The sequence below is a fragment of the Fusarium redolens genome (genome assembly GCF_020744475.1).
Source record: "Fusarium redolens strain MPI-CAGE-AT-0023 chromosome Unknown BKA55scaffold_2, whole genome shotgun sequence".
In the NCBI taxonomy this organism is placed as follows: Eukaryota; Fungi; Ascomycota; class Sordariomycetes; order Hypocreales; family Nectriaceae; genus Fusarium; species Fusarium redolens.
This window is the reverse complement of record NW_025763665.1, coordinates 2,579,350-2,601,629: the sequence shown is the minus strand read 5'-3', so window position 1 is coordinate 2,601,629 and position 22,280 is coordinate 2,579,350. Positions and strand designations below refer to the sequence as shown.

At 50.2% G+C, this 22,280-nt stretch overlaps 6 protein-coding genes across 6 annotated transcripts; 5 read left to right on the top strand and 1 right to left on the bottom strand.

The window, feature by feature from the left end:
* The first annotated feature begins 1,648 nt into the window (after window positions 1-1,648).
* BKA55DRAFT_555675 (uncharacterized protein) lies at window positions 1,649-5,386 on the top strand. The gene is made up of 3 exons (XM_046191651.1): window positions 1,649-1,775; window positions 1,899-2,162; window positions 2,224-5,386. The coding sequence occupies exons 1-3, from the start codon at window positions 1,773-1,775 to the stop codon at window positions 5,125-5,127; spliced, it is 3,171 nt and encodes a 1,056-aa protein (XP_046055273.1). The 5' UTR covers window positions 1,649-1,772; the 3' UTR covers window positions 5,128-5,386.
* Window positions 5,387-7,884: 2,498 nt separating this feature from the next.
* Window positions 7,885-9,948, top strand: BKA55DRAFT_501141 (WSC domain-containing protein; the record flags this gene model as incomplete). Its single annotated transcript, XM_046186799.1, has 2 exons — window positions 7,885-8,934; window positions 9,025-9,948. The coding sequence occupies 2 exons, from the start codon at window positions 7,885-7,887 to the stop codon at window positions 9,946-9,948; spliced, it is 1,974 nt and encodes a 657-aa protein (XP_046055272.1).
* A 1,036-nt stretch (window positions 9,949-10,984) lies between these two features.
* On the top strand, window positions 10,985-11,999 carry BKA55DRAFT_501207 (uncharacterized protein; the record flags this gene model as incomplete). The annotated part of the gene is made up of 2 exons (XM_046186808.1): window positions 10,985-11,555; window positions 11,608-11,999. 2 exons carry the CDS (start codon window positions 10,985-10,987, stop codon window positions 11,997-11,999), a joined length of 963 nt encoding a protein of 320 aa, XP_046055271.1.
* A 23-nt stretch (window positions 12,000-12,022) lies between these two features.
* On the bottom strand, window positions 12,023-12,910 carry BKA55DRAFT_499556 (uncharacterized protein; the record flags this gene model as incomplete). The annotated part of the gene is made up of 3 exons (XM_046186664.1): window positions 12,023-12,388; window positions 12,430-12,702; window positions 12,755-12,910. 3 exons carry the CDS (start codon window positions 12,908-12,910, stop codon window positions 12,023-12,025), a joined length of 795 nt encoding a protein of 264 aa, XP_046055270.1.
* A 1,525-nt stretch (window positions 12,911-14,435) lies between these two features.
* BKA55DRAFT_684718 (uncharacterized protein) lies at window positions 14,436-19,118 on the top strand (the record flags this gene model as incomplete). The annotated part of the gene is made up of 3 exons (XM_046198680.1): window positions 14,436-18,237; window positions 18,288-18,514; window positions 18,564-19,118. The coding sequence occupies 3 exons, from the start codon at window positions 14,436-14,438 to the stop codon at window positions 19,116-19,118; spliced, it is 4,584 nt and encodes a 1,527-aa protein (XP_046055269.1).
* A 1,018-nt stretch (window positions 19,119-20,136) lies between these two features.
* Window positions 20,137-21,626, top strand: BKA55DRAFT_499789 (GTP binding protein; the record flags this gene model as incomplete). The annotated part of the gene is made up of 4 exons (XM_046186683.1): window positions 20,137-20,419; window positions 20,610-21,000; window positions 21,083-21,329; window positions 21,441-21,626. The coding sequence occupies 4 exons, from the start codon at window positions 20,137-20,139 to the stop codon at window positions 21,624-21,626; spliced, it is 1,107 nt and encodes a 368-aa protein (XP_046055268.1).
* Window positions 21,627-22,280: the final 654 nt, after the last annotated feature.

Below are 22,280 nucleotides of genomic sequence, written 5' to 3'. Positions count from 1 at the left end.
CAGTTCCCGCTTTCGGAACGTTGCAGTAGCAGCCTGCATACATAAAGGGGGTTCCTTTTTCCTGATGGGCTAAAAGAGAAACGTTTGATTGTCGAGTATTTTACGACCATCCAAGAAGTGGAGAACAAAAGCAATCGCATCAAACGGAAATCATATGTTGCCTTCAGAAACAAAAATCAGCGACACATGTTTATTCATAAATTCTCTGTTTTATTAATTACTGACTCTTTCATTATACACACGGTCTACTAATAAAGTCAGGACTCTGCTAAAAGGAACTTACAAGATCCACCAATGCTGCTAGTCATTAAGATGAGACCCGTCTTGGCGACACAGGCTCTCTCTGCAAATGGTTTGGGTAACGGCGCAGCAGTCACGATACCTTGCTTTCTCTGGGTTGCAGCCTCAAGAAGGGCTGTGTAGCCCTGTACGAGAGTTGTGTTCTGTTTCGAATTGTTGTGAATTGTTGCATCGAAGCTGGGCCTTACTATAGCCTCACATTCTCACCAGAGGGTGAAACAATTCTGTGTCAAGAGTGTACTTCGCCTTTTAGGCTCTACAATTCTGGCATAGAGAGCAATTAATTACCTTGATGAGTACTTGTCCAGTCCCCTCTAGCTTTATATTCCCTATATCAGACACCACGCAAGTTCCGCTTGTGGGCTGATAGTTGCAAGTTGTGCAGTTCTCCTATTGACGTGGTTCGAGCCTGGTGCATCGGCATTTTTTCCGCACGATCCCCGGCCCAGGTACCTGCTTTTACCCCTGACTAGATTGCCATCCCATCTGTTCGTTATGTGCATTCTGTACTCTTTGATGACTTCCGAGATGCTGGAACTCGTGAAACGAATGATCAACGTCGTCCAGCTGGGACCATCTGACGCCATTCGCAAGGATATACTCGGATCGGGGTATTATGACCGAAACACGAGAATCTCAGCTTTGTGCAGGAGCAATATTCATACATACCGGCCCTCCAAGTCGTTAAAGGGCTGAGGGTGTTTTGCTACTTTGCATATGGTCTCAACCAGAGTACGTACAGTAACTGTTCGCTTTTGCCTTACTCATGAAACGAAAACACAGGAACCGCATCTTCCTTAAGAAGTAGAGGTTTGAGCACAATTATATACCTTTAGAAAGCTTTTCTTGTCCTGCATTTTAAATCTTTCGAACTACTACGTTTGGATATCCGGTATCAAAATGCATGCGAGAACCAATAGGATCCTCAAGTTACGAACGACACAAGATGTTAGGTTAGCTTCTGGTTATTATCTGGATGGCCGCCAGACTGTGCTATCATCAAGTTAGAACGGTATAAGCAGGTCGGCCCTATCAGTACTTGTCCTCAGAGGCTCAACAGATCTTCAAGAAGTGATTTCTGATCATGCCTTGTTCAGAGAAAGCACTCAAAAACAATACCGTACGCTCTTGTTCGACTCCAGTGATGTTAATAACCCACTATGTACCTTAATCAGTTCAATTCCTGGCTTGAAATCACCCAACCAACGAATTATGTGGCTGATGTCGTGCACGGCCACTGAAGTTAGAAGTACTGCCACATCACAACAGCTGATGTAAGCGTGGCAGTAGCCCCTCCTCGCAACCGTAGCGGCCACACACGAAAATCGAAAAATTCAACCTACGTCGTCGCAACACCATCACGAGTGCCGGTCGAATTCCTCAGCGCACCTCCCCACCGGCTGATCGATCTCGGATCATCATCAATAAGTCTCCTCTCTTAGTCAAGTCATATACAGAGGAGGTTGCCCAGCATGGTACGTCGAATACTTGCCTTCCTTTGTCCCAGTTGTCGTGACCCGAGCCCTATCTCTCTATTGGAACTTTACCCCTCCTCCACACTAAATCCGTCTTGATGTTGACTTGAAGTTTTTTGATAGCCTCCTCCGCCGCACCAAAAGCCCGAGAATGTTCTCAAGAGGGCTCACGAACTCATCGGAGTTGGCCAGGCTTCCGCCGCCTTGACTCTGCTCCATGAGCACATCACCAACAAGCGCTCCCGAAATGTCCCCATTATGTCGCTGGAGCCTGTGATGCTCCTCCTCGTCGAGCTTTCCGTCGAACAGAAGAAGGGCAAGCTTGCCAAGGATGCTCTTTACCAATATAAGAATATTTCCCAGAACACAAATATTGCTACCATCGAGGTGCGTACATCATAACAGAGTTGGTGCCATTGGGATTTTCGATATTAATAATACATCATAGCTGGTTCTTAAGAAGTTCATCGAGCTCGCGGTTGAGAAGGTCACTGCCGCCCAGCAAAAGGCCGACGAAGTTCAGGAGAGCATTGACGCTACTGCCGGCACCTCCAACATCGACGATCTCGAGGCCACCGAGACCCCGGAGTCCATCCTCCTTGCTACTGTCTCCGGTGAGCAGTCCCGAGACCGTACCGACCGGGCTATCGTCACTCCTTGGCTCAAGTTCCTCTGGGAGGCTTACCGAACTGTTCTCGACATTCTCCGAAACAATGCTCGTCTCGAGATCCTCTACCAGAGCACCGCCACCCAGGCTTTCGACTTTTGTCTAAAGTACACTCGCAAGACCGAGTTCCGCCGTCTCTGCGAGCTCCTCCGAAACCATGTACAGACCGCTGCCAAGTACTCCTCTCAGATGCACGCCATCAATCTGAGCGACCCCGACACTCTCCAGCGACACCTTGAGACCCGTTTCCAACAGCTGAATGTCGCTGTCGAGCTCGAGCTCTGGCAGGAGGCTTTCCGAAGTGTCGAGGATGTCCACACTCTTCTTAGCCTCAGCAAGCGCCCTCCCAAAAACGTCATGATGGCCAACTACTACGAGAAGCTTACCCGAATTTTCCTTGTCGGCGAGAACTACCTCTTCCATGCTGCTGCTTGGTCGCGATACTACACCCTTCTTCGCCAGTCCTCTGTTCTGGTTGCCACTGGCCAGGGCAAGAAGGCTGACAACCCTCCTGCGTCCGAATCTGAGCTTCAGAAGGCCGCCTCTTTTGTTGTGCTCTCCGCCCTTGCCATTCCTGTCATCAGCACCTCCCGATCTCGAGGTGCCATGGTTGACTTCGACGAGGCCCGAAAGAATAAGAACTCCCGCTTGACTCACCTCCTTGGAATGTCTCAAGCTCCTACTCGTGCTAGATTGTTCCGGGATGCCCTCTCAAAGTCTCTTCTTCAGCGCGCTCGCCCTGAGATTCGGGAGCTCTACGAGATCCTCGAGGTTGACTTCCACCCTCTGTCCATTTGCCAGAAGATCTCTCCTATCCTGACCAAGATTGGCGCCGATTCTGAGATGGAAAAATACATTCTCCCTCTTCAGCAGGTCATTCTTACCCGCCTGTTCCAGCAGCTTTCCCAGGTCTACGAAACCGTCGACCTGTCTTTCGTCGAGAGCCTGGCCCAATTCCCTGAGCCCTACCAGGTCACTCGTGGAACTATCGAGAAATTCATCATGAATGGTAACAAGAAGGGTGATCTCTCCGTCCGCATGGCCCATGCCACGGGTGTTCTGAGCTTCGATAATGATGTCTTCTCCTCCTCCAAGGCTAGCCACGGCGGGTCCTCTGCCGGATCTGCCGAGTCTGAGACCGGTACCGTCCAGCGTCTTCAGAGCACCCCCTCTGAGATTGTCCGCTCCCAGCTTACCCGCCTTGCCAAGTCTCTCTTCACTACCTGCCATTATGTTGACCCTGGCTTCAACAAGGAACGCCTCGAGGCCCGTGAAGCTGCTCTGGCCCGCGCCAAAGCTGGTGCTGAGGAGGAGCATCTGGCTATTCTTTCACGAAAGGACCTTATCCAGAAGCGCAAGGAGGTTGCTTCTGAGATCCAAGCCAAGAAGGAGAAGGAGAATGCCCGCCAGAAGAGACTTCGTGAGCAAGCTCTCCAAGAGGCTGAGGATCTGCGTCTCGCCAATGAGCAAAAGGAGCGCGAGGCCAAGCGCCTCAAGGCTGAGCGTGACCGAGTTCGCAAGGAGGAACTCAAGAAGCAGATCGCTGATCTTAAGATTGGCGACAAAGCTATCGATATTGATCTGGAGGACCTCGACAACCTCGACAGCAACCGCCTACGTGCAATGAAGCTGGCTCAGCTCGAGCGTGAGAAGAATGATGTCAACGAGCGTCTCCGCATCACTGGCAAGCGACTCGATCATCTTGAACGTGCTTTCCGTAAGGAGGAAGCCAAGAAGCTACACGAGGACTATGCCAAGCAGATTGAGCAGGACCGCAAGATCTATGAGACTGTCAAGGCCCAGACCCTCAAAGATGCTGAGCAGAAACACAAGGAGAGTGTTGAACTCAAGCACCGACTTAGTCGACTGGTGCCTCAGTACGAGGAGTTCCGTGATTCCCTGCATGATCGCCGTCGTGATGAGTTCGAGAAGCGCCGTCGCGACGCTGAGCGTGAGCTTGAGAAGCAGATCGCTCAGCGCAAGAAGGAGGTCCGTGACCGACGTCTTCGCGAGAAGCGTGAGCGTGAGGAGAAAGAGCGTGAGCTCCGTGAAGCCGAAGAGCGCGCTGCTCGCGAGAAGGAGGAGCAGCGCATTCGGGATGAAGCTCGCAAGGAGGAGCTTGCCAAGCTCAAAGAGCAGCGAGAGAAGGAACGTCAAGAGATGTTGGAGAAGGCTGCCCTTCAACAGCGACGCGAAGAAGAGGCACTGGCTCGCCGCAAGGCCGAGAAAGCCCAAGGGGCTGGTGGCTTCTCTCGTGGACCAGAGCGCACAGATTCGTCCGAGGGCCGAAGGCCACCCGTCTTTGGTACCGGCAAATGGCGAGAACGTGAGGCGGCCAACCGTGACGCTGGCGATGCTCCTCCTTCTCGAGCACCTCCTGCCGAGAGGTCTGATTCCAACGACCGACCTTCTGCTGGTGGTCCTCCCAGACTCAACCTCTCTGGTGGCAAGCCTAGCTGGCGAGAGCGTGAGGCTGCCAGGCAAGCCTCTGGTGGCGGAGCTGATGCTGGATCTTCCGCCCCTCCCCCTCGCTTCGCGCCTCGGGGTGGTGCGCCACCTATGGACCGAAGCGGCTCTGGCCGTGCTGAGGAGGATCGAAAGCAGTCTCCCGCTCCTCCTGCGGAATCTCAGCCTGCTTCACGAACAGCTGGCAAGTGGGTTCCTCCTCACATGAGGAACAAATAAGTTGAGCAGGCAGGGGAGAAAAATCGCAGTCGGGCATGCATAGTTTGCGATTAAGGCGTTCAGGATTTGGTTTCTTGTTCTCCGTAGCATGGAAGGAAAAGTAGTAGTAGTAGTATGAATCAATTCAAGACTAAGCGCATACGAGCACCATGTTACAACCGTTTTTTCAACAGTCGAGCTCATTGGTTATCTAAGGGACAGGATAGATCATGAGGTAGACGAATGATGACTTCTTACAACTTTAACAAACAATCAAGTGCCACAACCTGTCTAGACCTGTTATTTATTAGTCTGCATTCCTCGTACCTGGACAAATTTTGTCGATGGCCGATGTGGCTGTCAAGTTTGAAAAGTCAACTAACGCAGCAGACGACCTTTTGCCCTGCCTAGTGAGTCACTGCCTCGTCAACTGCCTCGTCATATGGCATTCTATCATTTCCTGCCGATTTTTGTAGGTTTGAAAAGTCCAATATGAATACAAATGCTTTATTCACGAGTCAGCTGAGGGACATCTCTTCGCTAGGTAAGCACTAGATATGACGGTTAGGACTTGAGAAGGATTTACTCGGAACAGAAGCATGATATGAGTATGATAATTGAAACTTTTGAAATTTCATCGATCGGTAAGCTTGAATATCCGCCCTATCTGAACGAATAACTGAGTCTCAAACTGAGTTTGGTCCCTGGATCCTCGGGATCGTTTGATAAACCCCAACGGTTCGTTCTGAAACTGTGATGCCATATTCGAAACCGGTCTTCTCTAACAAGTCAGAAGTTCAACTGATGGAGGCTTGGTTTGAACGTGATCAACAAAGTTTAGAAGAGGTGCAAACGGTAGTGGTTTTCTCATGAGGCGTCAGACTGTTTGCCAATGGAAGCAAGTCGAATGATTATCACGAGTGGGTGTGATAGAATAGACTCAGGATTCCATTAACGTTGAACACCAATGCTAACCCGACCTTATCATCCAAACTCCCAAATACTTTTGTGTGCAGATTTACTGTTCTGTGTTCTGTGTTCATCACCAAGGTTGTTAGTTGATACCTGTAGTCCGGTCATGTAAGTGATAGTCACGTGCATACGACCTAGTACCTAAGAGCAACCTCAACTTCACCATCGACCACAAGTTCTTCCGTACTATACCAGACGTCAAAAAGAAAAAGAAAAAAAAGAAAGAAAATCTTGCTGATTTTCTCCATAATTGGAAAGGCAATGTTAGGGTCGGTCCTCTCGTGGCTGAACGACTAAATAAAATCGTCCCCAGAAGCTGCCCAAACTAAAATTGTTCGATATCCTTCAACCTTGACCAGATCCGGCGATCAAAGAGAACGGCTTGACCGGACCTCAGCCATCTAGATCCTCACGGTATGGATCTCCTGGTAATTAATAATGGATTAGGGCCAATTGTGGCTTGCCATGGCAAAGGGTAGCAGCGTTGAAGAGGCCTATTGTGCGGATATGGTCGACCAACACAACATCAGCAAGTGCTGAATCCACATGAAGAGCCAGCTGGCCACAGGTATGCTGGGCCAGAGCCATTATGGCGCTATTGTGGTTTTCTTACTCAATCGTGGGCCCGATCGAAAGGCGATACTCCGTTGGGGGATTTGGAATATGACCTTGTTGTAGATCTGGGCTCATCTGGTTTGGAAGATGGGGTCTTTTACAGGGACCAACTAAGATCTTCTCCAGACACATCCACTAGGAGATTCTGGTAAGTTGCTTTTGCTCCTGCCGTCTTTATGTTAAATTCCACATGCTCTATCGCTCAAGATTGATATGTCACGAAGGTACGACAATGTTGGATCTGTGTCAACATCATGATCACAGATGATATGAGTGGATCATACCTCGGCCTCGCCTTGTTCCTGATTCTCTAACTAGGACCTAAAATTTGTAGTGTTCCTGCATCAGAAGCTGCAGGAACAGGCGGGAGAGCCACAGGACACTAAAGACGCCTCCGAATCCATTCCGAGAGCCGACCGCCATCGGTCATGTCTGGACCCTTTGCGTCTCCACGTGTATCAAGCTTCACCTCTGAAGTCTGTTACACTCGAGTGTTTGTCGTAGAATCGGCCTCCCGCACCTCTTCATCCCTCGCCCTGCTGACTAGTCTTAACAGATTGAGTCCACTATAGGGACTCAGCCCGTCCGCTTCGCGACTGACGCCCGAGTTAACAAGAGAGAAGCTTAGCCGGCTGAGCTGTTTCGGATAGTCTCGTCCTTAGTAGAGCTGGCCGATTGATGCTGTCTTCGAGTTTGGCGTGTGTGAGGCACTTAGTGGCGTCTGTCTACGGCTCCCGCTTTGGGAAGAGTTGTTCTCGTTGTGCCACGAGCTCATCAGTGTTCACTGGCGTCTTTTGCACCATGATGTTATTCAGTAGATTTGTGGCATTGTGGATGGGCACGGGGCTTCCGGTTCCTGAGTCTATGGCTGGCATGACTGAGTTCGTTGAGTTGATAGAGAGGCGAGGTGAGTTGCCTTAGTGGTTATGGAATGATCGCAAAGGATAAATGACCTCAAATCCCCCATACCATAGCCAGTCTTTCCTCATCATCCAACAGCAGCTTCTCAAGCAAACAGCTTACTCTCTTCTTCGGATCCCATTCTCTCTTTTACTTGCCCTGGGGCACCACTTTCTTTAAACACCAAGACTGCTTGCAACGTCACTGAGGCGCCTGATACACGATATCACTTACAATAACCTCGACAACTATTTGCAACTTTCTATCCTCTCATTTGATAACAACAACATCATGTTCTCTCTTCGAACCATTGTCGCCGGTGCGACTATCGCCTTGGCTGGCACTGCCCAGGCCACTCACATTGACTATCCGCCCTGTCTTGACCCTTTTCAGCCATATGTTTCATCTGGATGTTACATGGATGGCGTTGAGGGCCATGCGGGTGGTGCACTCATCTACCGCTCCGGTCAGAACCAGTACAACATGACTGTCGAGAAGTGTGTTGCCGAGTGCAAGGGTAACGGCTTCCGATATGCTGGTCTTAAGTACTATGGTGTCTGCTACTGCGGTTCCACCGTTGGTGGCATTCAGCTCCCTGATAGCCAGTGCAACTATCCCTGCACTGGTGATAAAACTGAAACCTGCGGTAGTGACAATGCCTTCTCCATCTGGCAGGATCCCACTTTCAAGCTCACCAACCTTGGAGGAGTTGTCACTCAGCTCCAGGGAACTGTCCAGTCTATCGCCGGTTACAAGCCCAACGGTTGCTACACTGATAACTCCTCCAAGGGCCGCGCTCTGACTTGGCCCATGGATATTGATGGCTCTCAGATGACACCCACCAGTTGCTTGACTGCCTGCGCTGACCAGGGCTTCCCTTTTGCTGGTCTTGAATATGGTGGTGAATGCTACTGCGGTAACGTCCTGGCTAATGACACTGTCAAAGCAAACGTTGGTGACTGCAACGTTCCTTGCAACGGTGACAAGACCCTGCTTTGCGGTGGACCTAGTCGTTTGAGTGTCTACGTTGCTGAGGATCTGCTTTCTCTTCAGCCATGTGGCTGGAAGCCCAGCAACTCTGCCTCTGCCTCGGCTTCCGTTTCTCTCTGGTCATCTACCTCTACCACTTCTGCTACTACCTCAAGCGTTGCTACTTCTAGCTCTTCAAGCACCAGTTCTGCCGTCAGCTCCTCCACTACCATCTCGGTCTCCAGCTCCAGCTCGGTTGTCGCCAGCTCTTCCACAACCTTGAGCACTCTGACCAGCACTACCGGAAATGGACAGTCTTCTACCACAGGTCAGCCTTCTGGACCTTCTGGACCTTCTAACCCTTCTTCAACTGTCAACGGCCCTTCTTCCACCAACAACAACCCTCCTGGCCCCTCCAACCCTTCTTCCACCAACGTCAATGGTCAGTCTACCACCAACAAGCCTTCCACCACAACCACTACTTCCTGCAGCACCACTACTGGTCCTTCCATGTGTACTTCTACTGTTGTCGTGCCCAACACCTGCGAGTACAAGTGTGGTAACTGGTGTGCTCCGTCTGTCCCTGACTTCCAGGATCAGAACAGTTGCCAGACCGCTTACAACAACTGCGCCAAGAATATTGCTGCTTGCTTCCAGAACGCTGGCTGGCCCGGCGCTCTGAACTGCTTCGACTTCTCCAAGTGGTGTGATGGTGTCCAGGGCTACTGCGCTTCTTCTTGCTCTCGTGGCCGTAACTGCAACAAGCTTGGCTGCATCAAGAATAACGCTCCCACTGGCGGAAACAGTGCCTCGACTACCACCAGCGTCTATCCTTGTGCCGTCACCAGCACTTCCACCACTTCTTCTGCTGCTGCCACCTCTTGTGCTCCTCAGCCCACCAACATTTGCCAGCAGCCCAGCTCCAACATCTGGGGCTACGGACCTGGCAACCCTGTCGGTGGTATTGAGCTGCCTCTTGTTGCCTGTAACGACTTGAAGAACGACTTCTCCCAGAACCCCTTCAAGCTCTACACCAACACCAACTCCAACTCTTGCTCTTCTTATCGCCGCAACCAGCAGTCCAGCGCTTGTGCCGACGCCTGCAAGGCTCAGTACAACGCTTGTGTCGGTACCTATGTTCAGAGCTGCAAGAAGCTCAACACCCGCAGTGATAGCAGCAACTACTTCGACAAGCGATCTCACTCTCACTTCCACAAGCGCGCCCTCGAGAAGTCTGGTATTGAGCCTCGCTTCTTCAATCTCTTCGGCAACGACCAGTGGCAGAGCGCTCAGAACAAGTGCTCCATTCAGTATGCCGACTGTCTTTGGGAGAACGCCAGCGTTAATTTTAGCAACCGCTGCCAGAACTTCGGCACTGGTCTCTAGAGGATGTTAGCTCAGTGGTCTGGAGTTTTGGAGATTGGTGGTCAAAAGCGGTGGCGGTGTTTGGGTTTGAGCAAGGGATGGGAGGCCTGGTTGTACTTTTACTTTTAGAACGGTTTGGTGTTTACTACTGTTTCCACACACTCGCTTGGTTATTGTTTTGTTGCTTAGACTATCATTCGCTAAACAGAAACTGCTTTGTTTTGATACTCCAACCTCTTCTTTTCTCGTTGCCTTGTGAACTTGATCATAACTCTCAGCGGAATTCCTTAACTATATTCAGCATTTCCATTTCGCAAGCTCCAAGAGCCGATAAATTCGAATTAGGCGAGCATTTTTGCAACAACCTGTGGAAGTGGACAAGCGTGCCCCGAATAAAAGACAGTATGCCAGGGGCTAATTTTGAAACTCTTGTCCTTCAATGTACGACATTGTTTTGGATAAAATGCTGTCTAGCATAATCTTTTCACCAGTACTGTGCTGATATCCACCTGAAATTATGAAGCTCAAAGTTCGTCTCTCTAGGGTAAGCTATAGCGATTTATGAAGGCCGCTCATCTTTAGTATCTTGCTAAGCTGACAGAAACTGTATCTTTGAAAACAAATGTGCTGCTCTCATATACCCTCAGAAACATGAAGCTCCCTTTGGTTGGGCGATACCTTCATCCTGTGTCGACATAGCTATGAAGAAGTGTATGAACGTCCAATCTTAACCCGTGGACAAGATACGTGCACTAGATGATGCAGGATCAGAGCATAGTCTACACTAGGAATAACTCAACACTAACATACTGACTCCTAATATGTCTTCATCCTACATTTTAATCATATACAGTGATGTAGCAATAACGAGGACTGCCTTATTACCTATCTCCTGCATGACAGGTATACACAGTGTGAAATCTGGACACTAAATGAGCCTTCAACACTGTACTAAAAACACGCGTTAGATAAAGTAACCAACGAACGTGTCTTGAAGAACCTTCCTTTCTCCTCCTGGATCAATAACATCGGCGACCTGGAAATAATACAGAAGACAATGGAGGAGATTCTGAACAAATTGGCTGATTTGATGTCAGCTTTATCGCCAGCTCAATGGTGCCAGAGTTTCTTCGCACTTTCTGCGGCTCTGGTTTTAGCTCTGCAAGGTCTCCCTCAAGATGTCCGTAGCGCTCTGATGGACTACGGTGCTCGAAGACCTAAAGACGGAGAGCCCAGGAACAAGAAAGAAGACGATGAGAAGCAAAGCTTCGTAGGATTGGGATCGTTCTTGAAAAACCTAACGGAATATGGGCAAGTGCCTCACTCGTGGTTTTTGCACTTCTACATCACCTCAGTATCTCTGTCAGGCTTCTGGGCCTGGCAATATTTAACGAGGGGATTGGTGTTGAGGACTATTGCTACGTGGCAGGACAGGGCTTGCGGACCATCGATGAGTCTGGAGCAAATATACATCGCATGGCTGCTCATGGCGTTGCAGGGTTCAAGGCGGCTATACGAGAGTCTGTTTGTATTCAAGCCAGGCTCGTCACCTATGTGGTTTATTCATTGGGCACTTGGTGTTGCATTCTATGCCGTGATAAGCCTCGCTGTCTGGATCGAGGGCTCCAGTACGTTATGAACCTGTCGCAATTGGTCACCAGAGACACTGACAAGTTATAGGTGCAATTTTATCATCTTGGGATTCCTCTAACCAGCCCCTTAAAACTCCACGGAGGTTGCTGTCGGCTGTTCTATTCTATTTCGTTGCATATTTCAAGCAAAACCAATGCCACAGACATCTGGCCAGCCTCAAGAAGTACACACTTCCAACGGAGGGGTGGTTCAAATACCTCGTCTGCCCCCACTATACTGCCGAGTGCATTCTGTATCTTGCAATTGCCTGGATCGCTGCGCCTCCAGGTGAGGTATTCAACAAGAGCATCCTGAGTGCTGTGGCGTTTGTGGCCGTGAACCTGGGCGCTACGGCAAATGGTACAAAAGCATGGTATGAGAACAAGTTCGGCGCAGACAAGGTAGCCGATAGATGGATCATGATCCCGCCTGTCTACTAGCCTTCCAGTCACATCTGAGTCTTTCATCGTTTGAGGAACATGCCGAGCTTGTTCGCGACCTTTGATACCTGAAGAACATCTCGATACGTCAGGCTTGTGCGAGTTTGACGGGTATTCCGGCCATTGGCGTATGCGTCGGGAGAACAGAGAAGATCCCAGTTGGCAACGGTTTCTGCACTCAAGTTGACATCCTCTTCGATATCAGCAATCCCGTGGAGATAGTCGGTGTACAGCTGGCCAGCCGTGATCAGTAAACTACGGGGTTCCTGGAGGATTCTCCAAACAGGTTCGGGGTCAAGAGCGCCGTCCTCCTTGCTGCGATGCAGGTCCAGGCATAAACTGGTCCCAAGGCTCACGGTTGCCACAACTGGCCAATATGCCGCGCCGTCCTGTATAATATAAGTACGAAAGAGAAAAGAGGGTGTATCACTTGATGTATACTCAACTTATGTGGCATGATACCAATACCAGGTGGATACTCATTGATGAGGACATGATTCGGCATCTTGTGAGGACTGTCTTCGAATATGTGATCTGACAAGGAGTCTTGGGATGGCATTGAGAGTAGACGGGATATGACGGGGTCTTGAAGCCAGGGAGGGAGAGGAGCTTCAAGGAGTTTGTTGTTAACGAGATCTGAAGGCCAGGTCTGAAGACGTCGTTTTGTAAGCTGTTTCCACCTTGGTTTGGGAGCGCTGGATATCTAGAGATAGTTGAGTCGTGACCGACTATCATTTGTCTTATTGAGTACAAACCTTATTCAGAATGTTCCGCTCTTCTTCCTCGGTTATGAAGTTGGGGATATAGTACGCCGTCTGAGGTAGAGTGTTGATTCTGGCGAGTTCCAGCGAAGGAGGTAGTAAGACATGGTTTTTATCCGTGCTTGGCAAGGCAGAATTTGATGAATCCATCATGATATTCTTGTTGTCATAGCACATAAAAGGTCAGGTGTAATTCTTGGACTTTGATCAGCCGTGATTCCACACATCGAGAGTTTGATGCTGTGCTAGGGCCAAGATCAGCGAGGGAGGGAATTGTTAGTGGTTGAAGTTGCTTGAAGTGTCCAGGCAGAGACGGTGGAGACCCTGGTACAGTTAAATATGGGGCAAAGGGACTGATGAAACTGAGCCTAGCTCCAGTAAAGTCTACCTAGGTACCTTGGGTACCTCCTAATTGTTGAGTACTAACCTAGAAGTATAGTACTAAGATAGCATGAATAAGAGACACGAATCCTCATGTCAAGAAATAAAGTCTGAGAGAATCAAGTTATGATGAGCGTCTGAACATTATGCGCTACTGATTCAACGAACTGATTGTTATAAGGTCCTTTGACTGGTGAGGCAATCGTATCAAGGTGTCATCTTCGAGTTGCTTGCCCTTGTCTTTAGTGGATGGTTGATTGCATAAAAAATGGTTCAATACCTAAGTAGGTAACGGAAGGTACCTATAGTAACTTGGGTATGTCCTTGACATGGAAAACAAGAGGTATTTCTTATTACACTACGCACAGACTCAATAGACATGTCACACGGTTGAAAAGAAAGCATATCTGTTTTATTTCATGTTCAAATCAAATAAAAGCCAATCGTTTCTTTTGACTGTACTAGTTCAAATTGCGGTCTGAGTCTCTATGTCTGACCGGACAAGACTAAAAGACAGTACGAAATGAGACCCAACCAATCGTGTTGCATCTTTGAGACTGGGGGGCCCTTGCTCGGGCATTTGCTTTGGTGTTTCCAATTCTTCCACTCTTCTCTTTCACTTCACACTCAGACTCACACTTTCAACTCTCGTCTTCCCGTTTCAATCTCAATTTGAGTAAAAGGCCCGCCCATAGACGTTGTGGTCCATTACCGTTCTCCCAAACCAACATTATTATACTGTAACTATCCCTATAAACAAGCCTTCCCTCTCAGACTCAGCCAGGCTAGGTACCTACAATTATCGATTCTCCGCTTCTAATCGACGGTTACCTAACTTAACTTCTATTGGACTTAAACTCAACCGGGCTTAATCTAACCAACCTGAGCTGAGCCTCCACTTCCAATCCCAATTCTATCTCCAATCCGAAACCAACCACTCACTCACTCACTCTCTTTCACTCTTCACCTTTGCTTACCTCCACTACCTTCCATATTCCATCGCTAAACGCCTCCGACCGCCCGATTCCTAGACACTTCAAATTGCTCCTCACGAATCAATCTTTCGCCTTTTCGCATAGCCTTGTTTTTTCGCCCCCATATCGCCGCTGCTGATTGACTGCGCTCGTGTTCGCCTCTTTGATTGTCGTCTTTCGTCGCGCCCGACCGTTGCTTTTCCTCTTGGCTAAGTTCACACGCATCAACGCCAGCGCGAGTTCATCGCCCCCTCACCTTTTGTCTTTACCATCATCACCAGAATGGTGGTAGTCGCTAGTCGCCCTCGCAGGTAAATGTCATGGATGCGCAGAATGCTGCCCAGTCCGACCAGACGAGGCCTGCTGGCGACTCACCTCAGCGGCCTGACTCAAAACCCGATATATCAAAGTCGACTCCGCCGCCAGTAAGCCCCAAGCCTTCTGAGCCCGTTGACAAGGAGAAAGAAAAGGAAAAGGATAAAGACGCACGACGAAACGCGAATTCTTCATCTGCTGTCGACCAAGATGCGTCAGTAGACCGCGATTCCGACGCCGAAACCATCGTATTGCCTGGCAAGGATGGCCATTCCCCGTCAAAGGCTCGAAAGGTAAGACAAGAGGACAGAAGCGACGGTGATGCCGATGGTGATAACGATGGGGACGCACCCAAGTCTTCAATCAAGGCTGCTGGTTATCGTCCAGAACTTGTAAAGAATTCATCGTCAATCCACGCTCGCGGTGACCCTGTCAAAAAGAAGCGCATTTCGTCGGCCCACATCGAACGCGAGAAACTGTCACGAGGTAAAGATGCGGCTGCTTCCAGTGGTTTGAGCTCTGCACCTGCGTCTCCACCTCATCACCGGCAGCAGCAGCGTCGCCGATTTGCCGATGACACGCATTCATCTTCCGACTCTGAACATTCTCATCCCCGACCCGCCAAGTCTATTCGCGAGAAATTGAAATCAGGCGAAAACACAGCATCGCATAAACGCAAAAGTCTCAAAGTCGAGTCCGACGATGAGGGCGAGGCCCGCAAGGCTAGGCGACAACGAACAACCAGCGCCAGTATCGATTCAGGTCGCCCGCCAAAGGAGCACAAGCCTCTCTCAGCAAAGTCACACCATGATTCACAGAACCGATCCATCTCACCACAGGCTCGATCTCACCGAAGGAGTGCATCCTCCCAGCTACCTGCATACTCCTCCAATGGTCTCGGCCACAAGAAGAGGCGACTGCCTCCTCCGCTGCACGCCACTGACTATCACTCTGACGACTCATCCGCAAGTGGTAGTCCCCACCCTCGCAGCTCTAAACTGCGTAACTTGGCAACGCCTGCCGCCGACACAAATGCCTCCCCTGCAAGGATGGCTCCTCATAAGAAGCACCTTGATGCCCACGGCCAGACATTACTCGCTCGCGCCTGCGCTCGAGGAGAGTACGAGGGGGCAAAGACACGCCTTACCGAGAGACCTGAGGATCTGAACGTTGCCGACTACGCGGGAAACACACCTCTTCAGATTGCAGCAATTAATGGATGCGAAGACATCGTCAAACTGCTGATCGACGCTGGATGCAATTTGGATTGTGTCAATTACGACAAGGACACACCACTTCTCGATGCGGTCGACAACGGCCATCTGGGCGTTGTCAAGTTATTATTAGACGCAGGCGTTAATCCTCGAAAGGCCAACGTGAACGGAGAAGAACCAATCGACCGGGTGAGCGACGAAACAGACAACGCCGAGGAGATTCGAGCCGCACTCATGGCTGCAAGGAAGCGAGCAGGAGACCGGAGGCGCACCTCAGAAGAACATCACTCCCACCAAGATCAAGATACCAGGGACTCGCATGCGCCAGATAGCCCACGCCATTCGCCCGCTACGAATTCTGGAACAGGTCGAAGAACGGGAACTGTTCGCGCAACAAAAACGAGAAACGATCTGTTGTATATGCCCCTCGACGACAAGACACTTCGACAGGCTGCGGGGCGAGGAGATGAGGAAACTGTCGCACGCATCCTGCAGGTAAAGGAGGGGTATAACGATCCAGCCGCCATGGTTGCCGCGGCTCGAGGTGGCCATGACCTGGTGATTCAGTTGCTCCTAGGTCTTGGAGGCGCTAATCCTGATCCTCGGCCTATTTTCAATGCCCAACCCGAATTCGCGACGCCAATACTAGCAGCAATTGGGCAAGAGAATATTAAAGTAATCGAATTACTTTTAGAACAGGCTGGATTCGATCCCACAAGAAGATACAGAGGAGAAACATATTACGAGATTGCCCGACACCGGGCAGGTCCAAACTGGAAGGATGAAGAGCATATGCTGAAGAACGCCTACGATGAGTTTAAGAGGAGCGGAAAGAAGACAAACTCCCGGCAGGAGCAGCAAGAAGAAGCTTTGCGTGCACGACGAGCAAAGGAAGAGGCTCGGCAGCATAAAAGGAGTCTTTCTAGTCCCGAGCCGAAAAAGAAGTCAACCACCTCCAAGCTTACGAGCCCTAAAGAAAAACGGAGATCCAACTCAATCACGAACCAGGGAGACGAGGGCTCAAAGCGTGGCCCAGGACGACCCCGGAAAGACGACCCTGTCCCGTCTATTAATATCTCAGACCGCGAACAATCCCCAACTATCTCTCAAAAGCAGCTCAAAGCCAAACATGCCGATTCAGACGCTGCCGGCGTATCGTCAGAAGGAGAAACACATAAACCGAGGAGGAAGCTTGTGTCCAAGGGCGAGCTTCGAGGGGAACGAGAGCGGCAACGACGCGCTAGTATGGCTTCGAATGCTTCGTCTTTCAAAGATCACCCAAGTAGCCCCCATGAGTCAAGGCATGAGGAGTCAGGTGACAAACACGATAAACACGAAAAGAACAGAGTCGAGAAACTCTCCGAAAAATACCATGATCGCACCAAGGCTCTCAAAAGAGACGAATCCCGGGATCGTTTGTCGGTGTCTGGCGACGGGTCGACTAAGAGGCATCGTGCTAGCATCACACCTGACCGACCCAGTAATGGCGACAAGGACGATAGCGAGGTCCCGCCCAAACGACGACGACTCGACAGCGAGACAAAGGAGAAACGACCTAAACAAGCTTTATCATCTGACGAGAGACCTCGAAAATCCAGCAATCTGCAAGACTCTTCCAAATCGTCCTCTAAATCTAATCACAAAAAGCATGACGAGGAGAAACGCGATAGGCGTGCCGACTCTCATCGTGGAGACACCGACCGTGCCAGTAGTGTCGAAAAACAGATTCATGTCAAGTCAGAGGACACTGACGTGGAGATGAAAGACGCTGATTCTATTAAAGCTGTGTCCGAGTCGGAATTGCAAGCGGCTCGAGCCAAGGAAGCCGAACAAGAGAAGCAAAAGCAGACCGAAGAGGAGGCCAAGAAGAGTGACGAATTTCGGAAGAAGCATGAAGCACGCAAGAAAGAAGAAGAGCGTAAGCGAGCTGAGGCAGAGGCCACGAGGAAGCGTGAAGAGGAAGAGGAAAAGAAGCGAAAGGAGGAGGCTGCCGAAAAGGAGAGACTGCAAAAGGAACAAGAAGAGCGTGAAGCCGAGCGTAAACGCAAGGAAGAAGAAGAACGCCAGCGACGAGAGGAGGAGGAGAAGCAACGGCGCGAAGCCGAGGAGAAGACGCGTCGAGAAGAGGCAGAGAGGCAACGCGTCGAAGAAGAGCGGAAGAAGAAAGAAGAGGAGGAGCGAAAACAGCGAGAGGAAGAGGAGAGGCTGCACCGTGAGCAACTCGAGCGAGAAGCAGCCGAAGAAGCGCGCCGTCAACGTGAGGAAGAGGAGCGCAAAGAACGTGAGCGGCGAGAACGTGCGCATCGTGAGGATATGGAACGCAAACGAGCGGCACGCGAAGCTGAACAGCGACGATTCCGTGAGGAGCAAGAACGCATCCGTCTTGATAAACTGCCTCCCCTCCTACGATGGCTCGATACATGTCCAAACCCCAAGCTTCCCGTCCTTGCCGAGAAATTCAAGCGGATCCAAGGCTGCCGATACGATACGATTCGACGTGAAGCCAACGGCACAGCCGAGGGCCGTGAGCAGTGGGTGCTCAACACACATGCAGCTCTCCTTCTTGGCGAGAAGGACCTTGACCTCTCCCGGTGTAAGTTTATTAACCATTTTTGATGAGATAACCACTGATTGTTTATATAGATACTGCTTGGGAACGCGCTCCCGTAACTGAACTGGCAAAGTTGTCTCTCTGGCGCGTCGAATGGCGTCTCTACTCTCTTCTCGACGACAAGCTGTGGGATCTCGGTCGACAACTCCCCGAATATTACGGTGACGAGGACCCCTCAGAGTTAGGTTTTCAGACAAAGCAACGACTAAAGGCAGAGGCTTGGGAGAAATTCCTTAATATGGACATGTTTTTCGTTAAGGTGAATATCAACGACATGCAAAAATATTTCAAAGCTAACATGATAATAGGTGTCGGATCTAATGTATACTGTCCCCAACATACCACATCTTCGTCATATTCATCTCGAGGTTGAATATCGGGAACTTCTAGAGACAGAAGCACAAAGCAGGGGATGGGGAATATGCCAGAAATGGAAGCAGGATCCAGACTCTGCTCGCTACAACAGACTTGCTCCGCGATGCAAGTACTACCTCAATGGAGTTCTCGTTGGCGAGGATAAACCCCAACTCGCACAAACAAGCAGTACACCTTTCCCCGACAAGAAAGTTCCTCGACGCGGGCTGGTGCAAGTGTTCCCAGACGACCCAGATTATACTAGAATATGCCTCGAACAAGGGCTAGAGCATCTCATCAACGGTCACCTCAGCCCGCCACTTGTTAATGGCGTTCATTCATCACCAATTAGCCAAAAATCAATGGTATCGGGAGGACCCCCTGTGAATGGGATGATCAAAGCTTTGACGCCTGGTTCGACTTCGGAAAGCTTAACGATATCAACTGCTGGGCACGAGACCCTTGTAAACGGCATCAATGGAAACACGAACGGAAACCCAGCCCACTGACAGTTAGTGTCTCCAACAAGCAGCTGAACATACTTTGTTACATTATTGCGCCGAGTTTTCTTTGTTAGCATAATGATCATGGGTGGCGCAGATACAGTGTAGGGCTATGGCATGAATTGTCACTTTTCTCGACAAATGGGGATGGTGGTTGCTAGATGGTAAAGTTTTCCTCATGAGCATTGGATCGGAAATATTATACAGGCTTGTTCTACGAAGAGTTGGCCATCACGTTGCGGTCGGTTGGATGATTGTCTTTGAAAGATTAGCAAATGATGTTGAGGGTTGTGCAAGGTGTATCGTGTTGTTGCTGTTATGAATGAAGCATGACTGATATCGTTATAGAGAAGCAAGGGGAACTGGGGTAAAGTCTTTGCCTTGTCCTGTCGGTAGACAGACTCTGGTCACTGCATCTGAGAGGCTGTATGTAACAAGTAACAAAATTTTTTAAAAACACCAAAAACCATCTTATTATGACAACGAGGGAGTGATTCGTCCCATTGATTCATTGATTCATTCCCTCTTAGTACATACGGTACTGGGCATTCAATGTGAATGGTCCACCTGGAGGCAAATTAATCAAATATTTGATTGGCTGTAAGAGAGTCAAACTGGCTGACGTAGGTGTGGACCAGGTTTTTCTGTCGTGCCCCGCCATTTTCAACTTTCTTTACAATTTATCACCAAAAGTGCCTTTACACCACGAATTGGGCCACGAACCCGAGATCTGAGGCCAGACAACAACCGAATATCGACTCGAGACAGCTGCTGTAACCGCAACCGCAATCATGGCGACTACAGTGGACAAGGTATGTAGCTTTCCTACCAAAAGACGTTGGCTGGCACGATTTTGCTAACCCCGGTTTCCCCCACCAGATTAAAGATATTGAGGCCGAAGTACGTGATATTCCAATCGAATCCTCCCTAACCGACGCTATCGGAGAAGACGAGAGTCGATAACCATGATGGGGGATTCTTTATCGTATGGATAACCGGGATCAGCTCTAACCTGTGTAACCAGATGGCCAAAACCCAGAAGAACAAGGCGACTTCATTCCATTTGGGTCAGCTTAAGGCCAAGTTGGCCAAGCTCAAGCGCGAACTGTTGACTCCCAGCGGCGGAGGTGGTGGCGGTGGTGCCGGTTTCGATGTGGCCAGAACAGGCGTAGCCAGTATTGGCTTCATCGGCTTCCCTTCGGTGGGCAAGAGTACGCTCATGAGCAGATTGACAGGCCAACACTCGGAGGCTGCCGCCTACGAATTCACCACCCTGACCTCTGTGCCTGGTCAAGTTGTCTATAACGGTTAGTCGTCTGTGATATCCCTCTCCCCTCGCTCCTCCATCTCCACCTCCACTTTGATCAACGGGTGCGGTGCGGCTATTTTGTTGTTCTCGGCTTGATGCCCAATCCCCAATCCCACCAACACCACCACCACCATCAGAAGGCGGCTCCCTCGTGCGTCAAACGTTGTGGCTGACATGCGTTTCTCCAGGTGCCCCCTTGCAGATTATCGACCTTCCCGGTATCATTGAGGGTGCCAAGGATGGTCGCGGTCGAGGTCGACAAGTCATCGCAGTCGCTAAGACATGCCATTTGATCTTCATTGTGCTGGATGTCAATAAGCCTCTGACGGATAAGCGGGTGATTGAGGCGGAACTTGAGGGCTTCGGAATCCGCATCAATAAGGAGCCCCCCAACATCACATTCAGGAAGAAGGACAAGGGTGGCCTCAATGTCACCAGCACCGTACCCCTGACACATATCGACCACGGCGAGATCAAGGCTGTCATGAGCGAATATCGCATCAATTCTGCGGACATCACAATCCGGTGTGACGCTACCGTTGATGACCTGATCGACGTTCTCGAGGCAAAGAGCAGAAGGTAAGGCTGAAGAAGTGTGGCAAACACATGTACTTCCACAAAGTCGAGATGAGTTTGGTTTGCTAACGATCTTACTCGCCAGTTATATCCCCGTTGTCTACTGTTTGAACAAGATTGATTCGATCAGCATTGAGGAGCTTGACCTTCTCTATCGAATTCCTAACGCTGTCCCTATCAGCTCTGAGCACGGATGGAACATTGATGAGCTGATGGAGGCCATGTGGGACAAGCTCAACCTTGTCCGCGTGTACACGAAGCCCAAGGGCAAGCAGCCTGATTACTCTCAGCCTGTCGTGCTCCGATCTACGCGCTGCACTGTTGAAGATTTTGTAAGTCAGAACAGTTTCATGTGGCGGGCGCCCTTTTGGCCGTCCCCTGCGGAGCCTCATCTCCAAAATCCAAATTAGGAATCCTGGATTGCTAATCGAGCTGGCAAATAGTGTAACGCCATTCACCGAAGCATTACGGAGGTGTTCAAGACGGCCATCGTTTATGGCAAGTCTGTCAAGCACCAGCCTCAACGCGTTGGCTTGGCTCACGAACTGTGTGACGAGGATGTTGGTAGGTTACCCCCGGAGTCTCCGACAGCGACCCTCAATCCCAGCAGCAGCCTAAGGACATATTGAGAAGGGAGGGACAAGCAGTTAGGCCGCAGTGAGCTTGATCTACCCGATGCAGTCGGGATCTTGCTTCGTTGATGAGCCAGGGCGCCCATGACCCCAGTCTCAGTCTGATCCGTTGCATCAAGGCTGCTAGGGTTGCGTCGTACTAAGCTCATAGCAACGCTAACCATTGTAACAGTAACCATTGTCAAGCGATGAAGAGAAACCTCAGAGAGATTGAAGGGGACGATCCCGCGGCAACGGCAGAGGCTTGGTGAGCGAGAGACATTTCCAGATAGATTGGACCGCCGCTTCGCATCAGATTGTTACTGCAGCCATGCCACCCACCAGTTTGCGACTCTGGTTAGCTCCGAGTGGCTGATGGAGAAAGAGAGGAGGAAACTTCACAGACTAGGGGAGCACTGAATGGGATGGGATGGATGGGATGCCGATTACTACTACAACAACGATAACAGCAGCAGCAAACATGTTCAATATGGACAGGGCTGACAATGGATACACGGCTACGAGCACGTCTGGTTGACAAGAAGTATCGACTTGGCTCGACCAGGCACGATAATGATCGGCACAATAGTTTCCGGGGGAAGTCAGAAGTGGCGTGCACACTCACAGGGCAGGCTGATGGGTCCAGCGCAGGGGAGAGAAATTTAGGTCAAC

Coding starts and splice junctions, on each gene's coding strand:
- BKA55DRAFT_555675 (XM_046191651.1), top strand. Junction 2,163..2,223: donor CAAATATTGCTACCATCGAG/GTGCGTACATCA, acceptor AATACATCATAG/CTGGTTCTTAAGAAGTTCAT.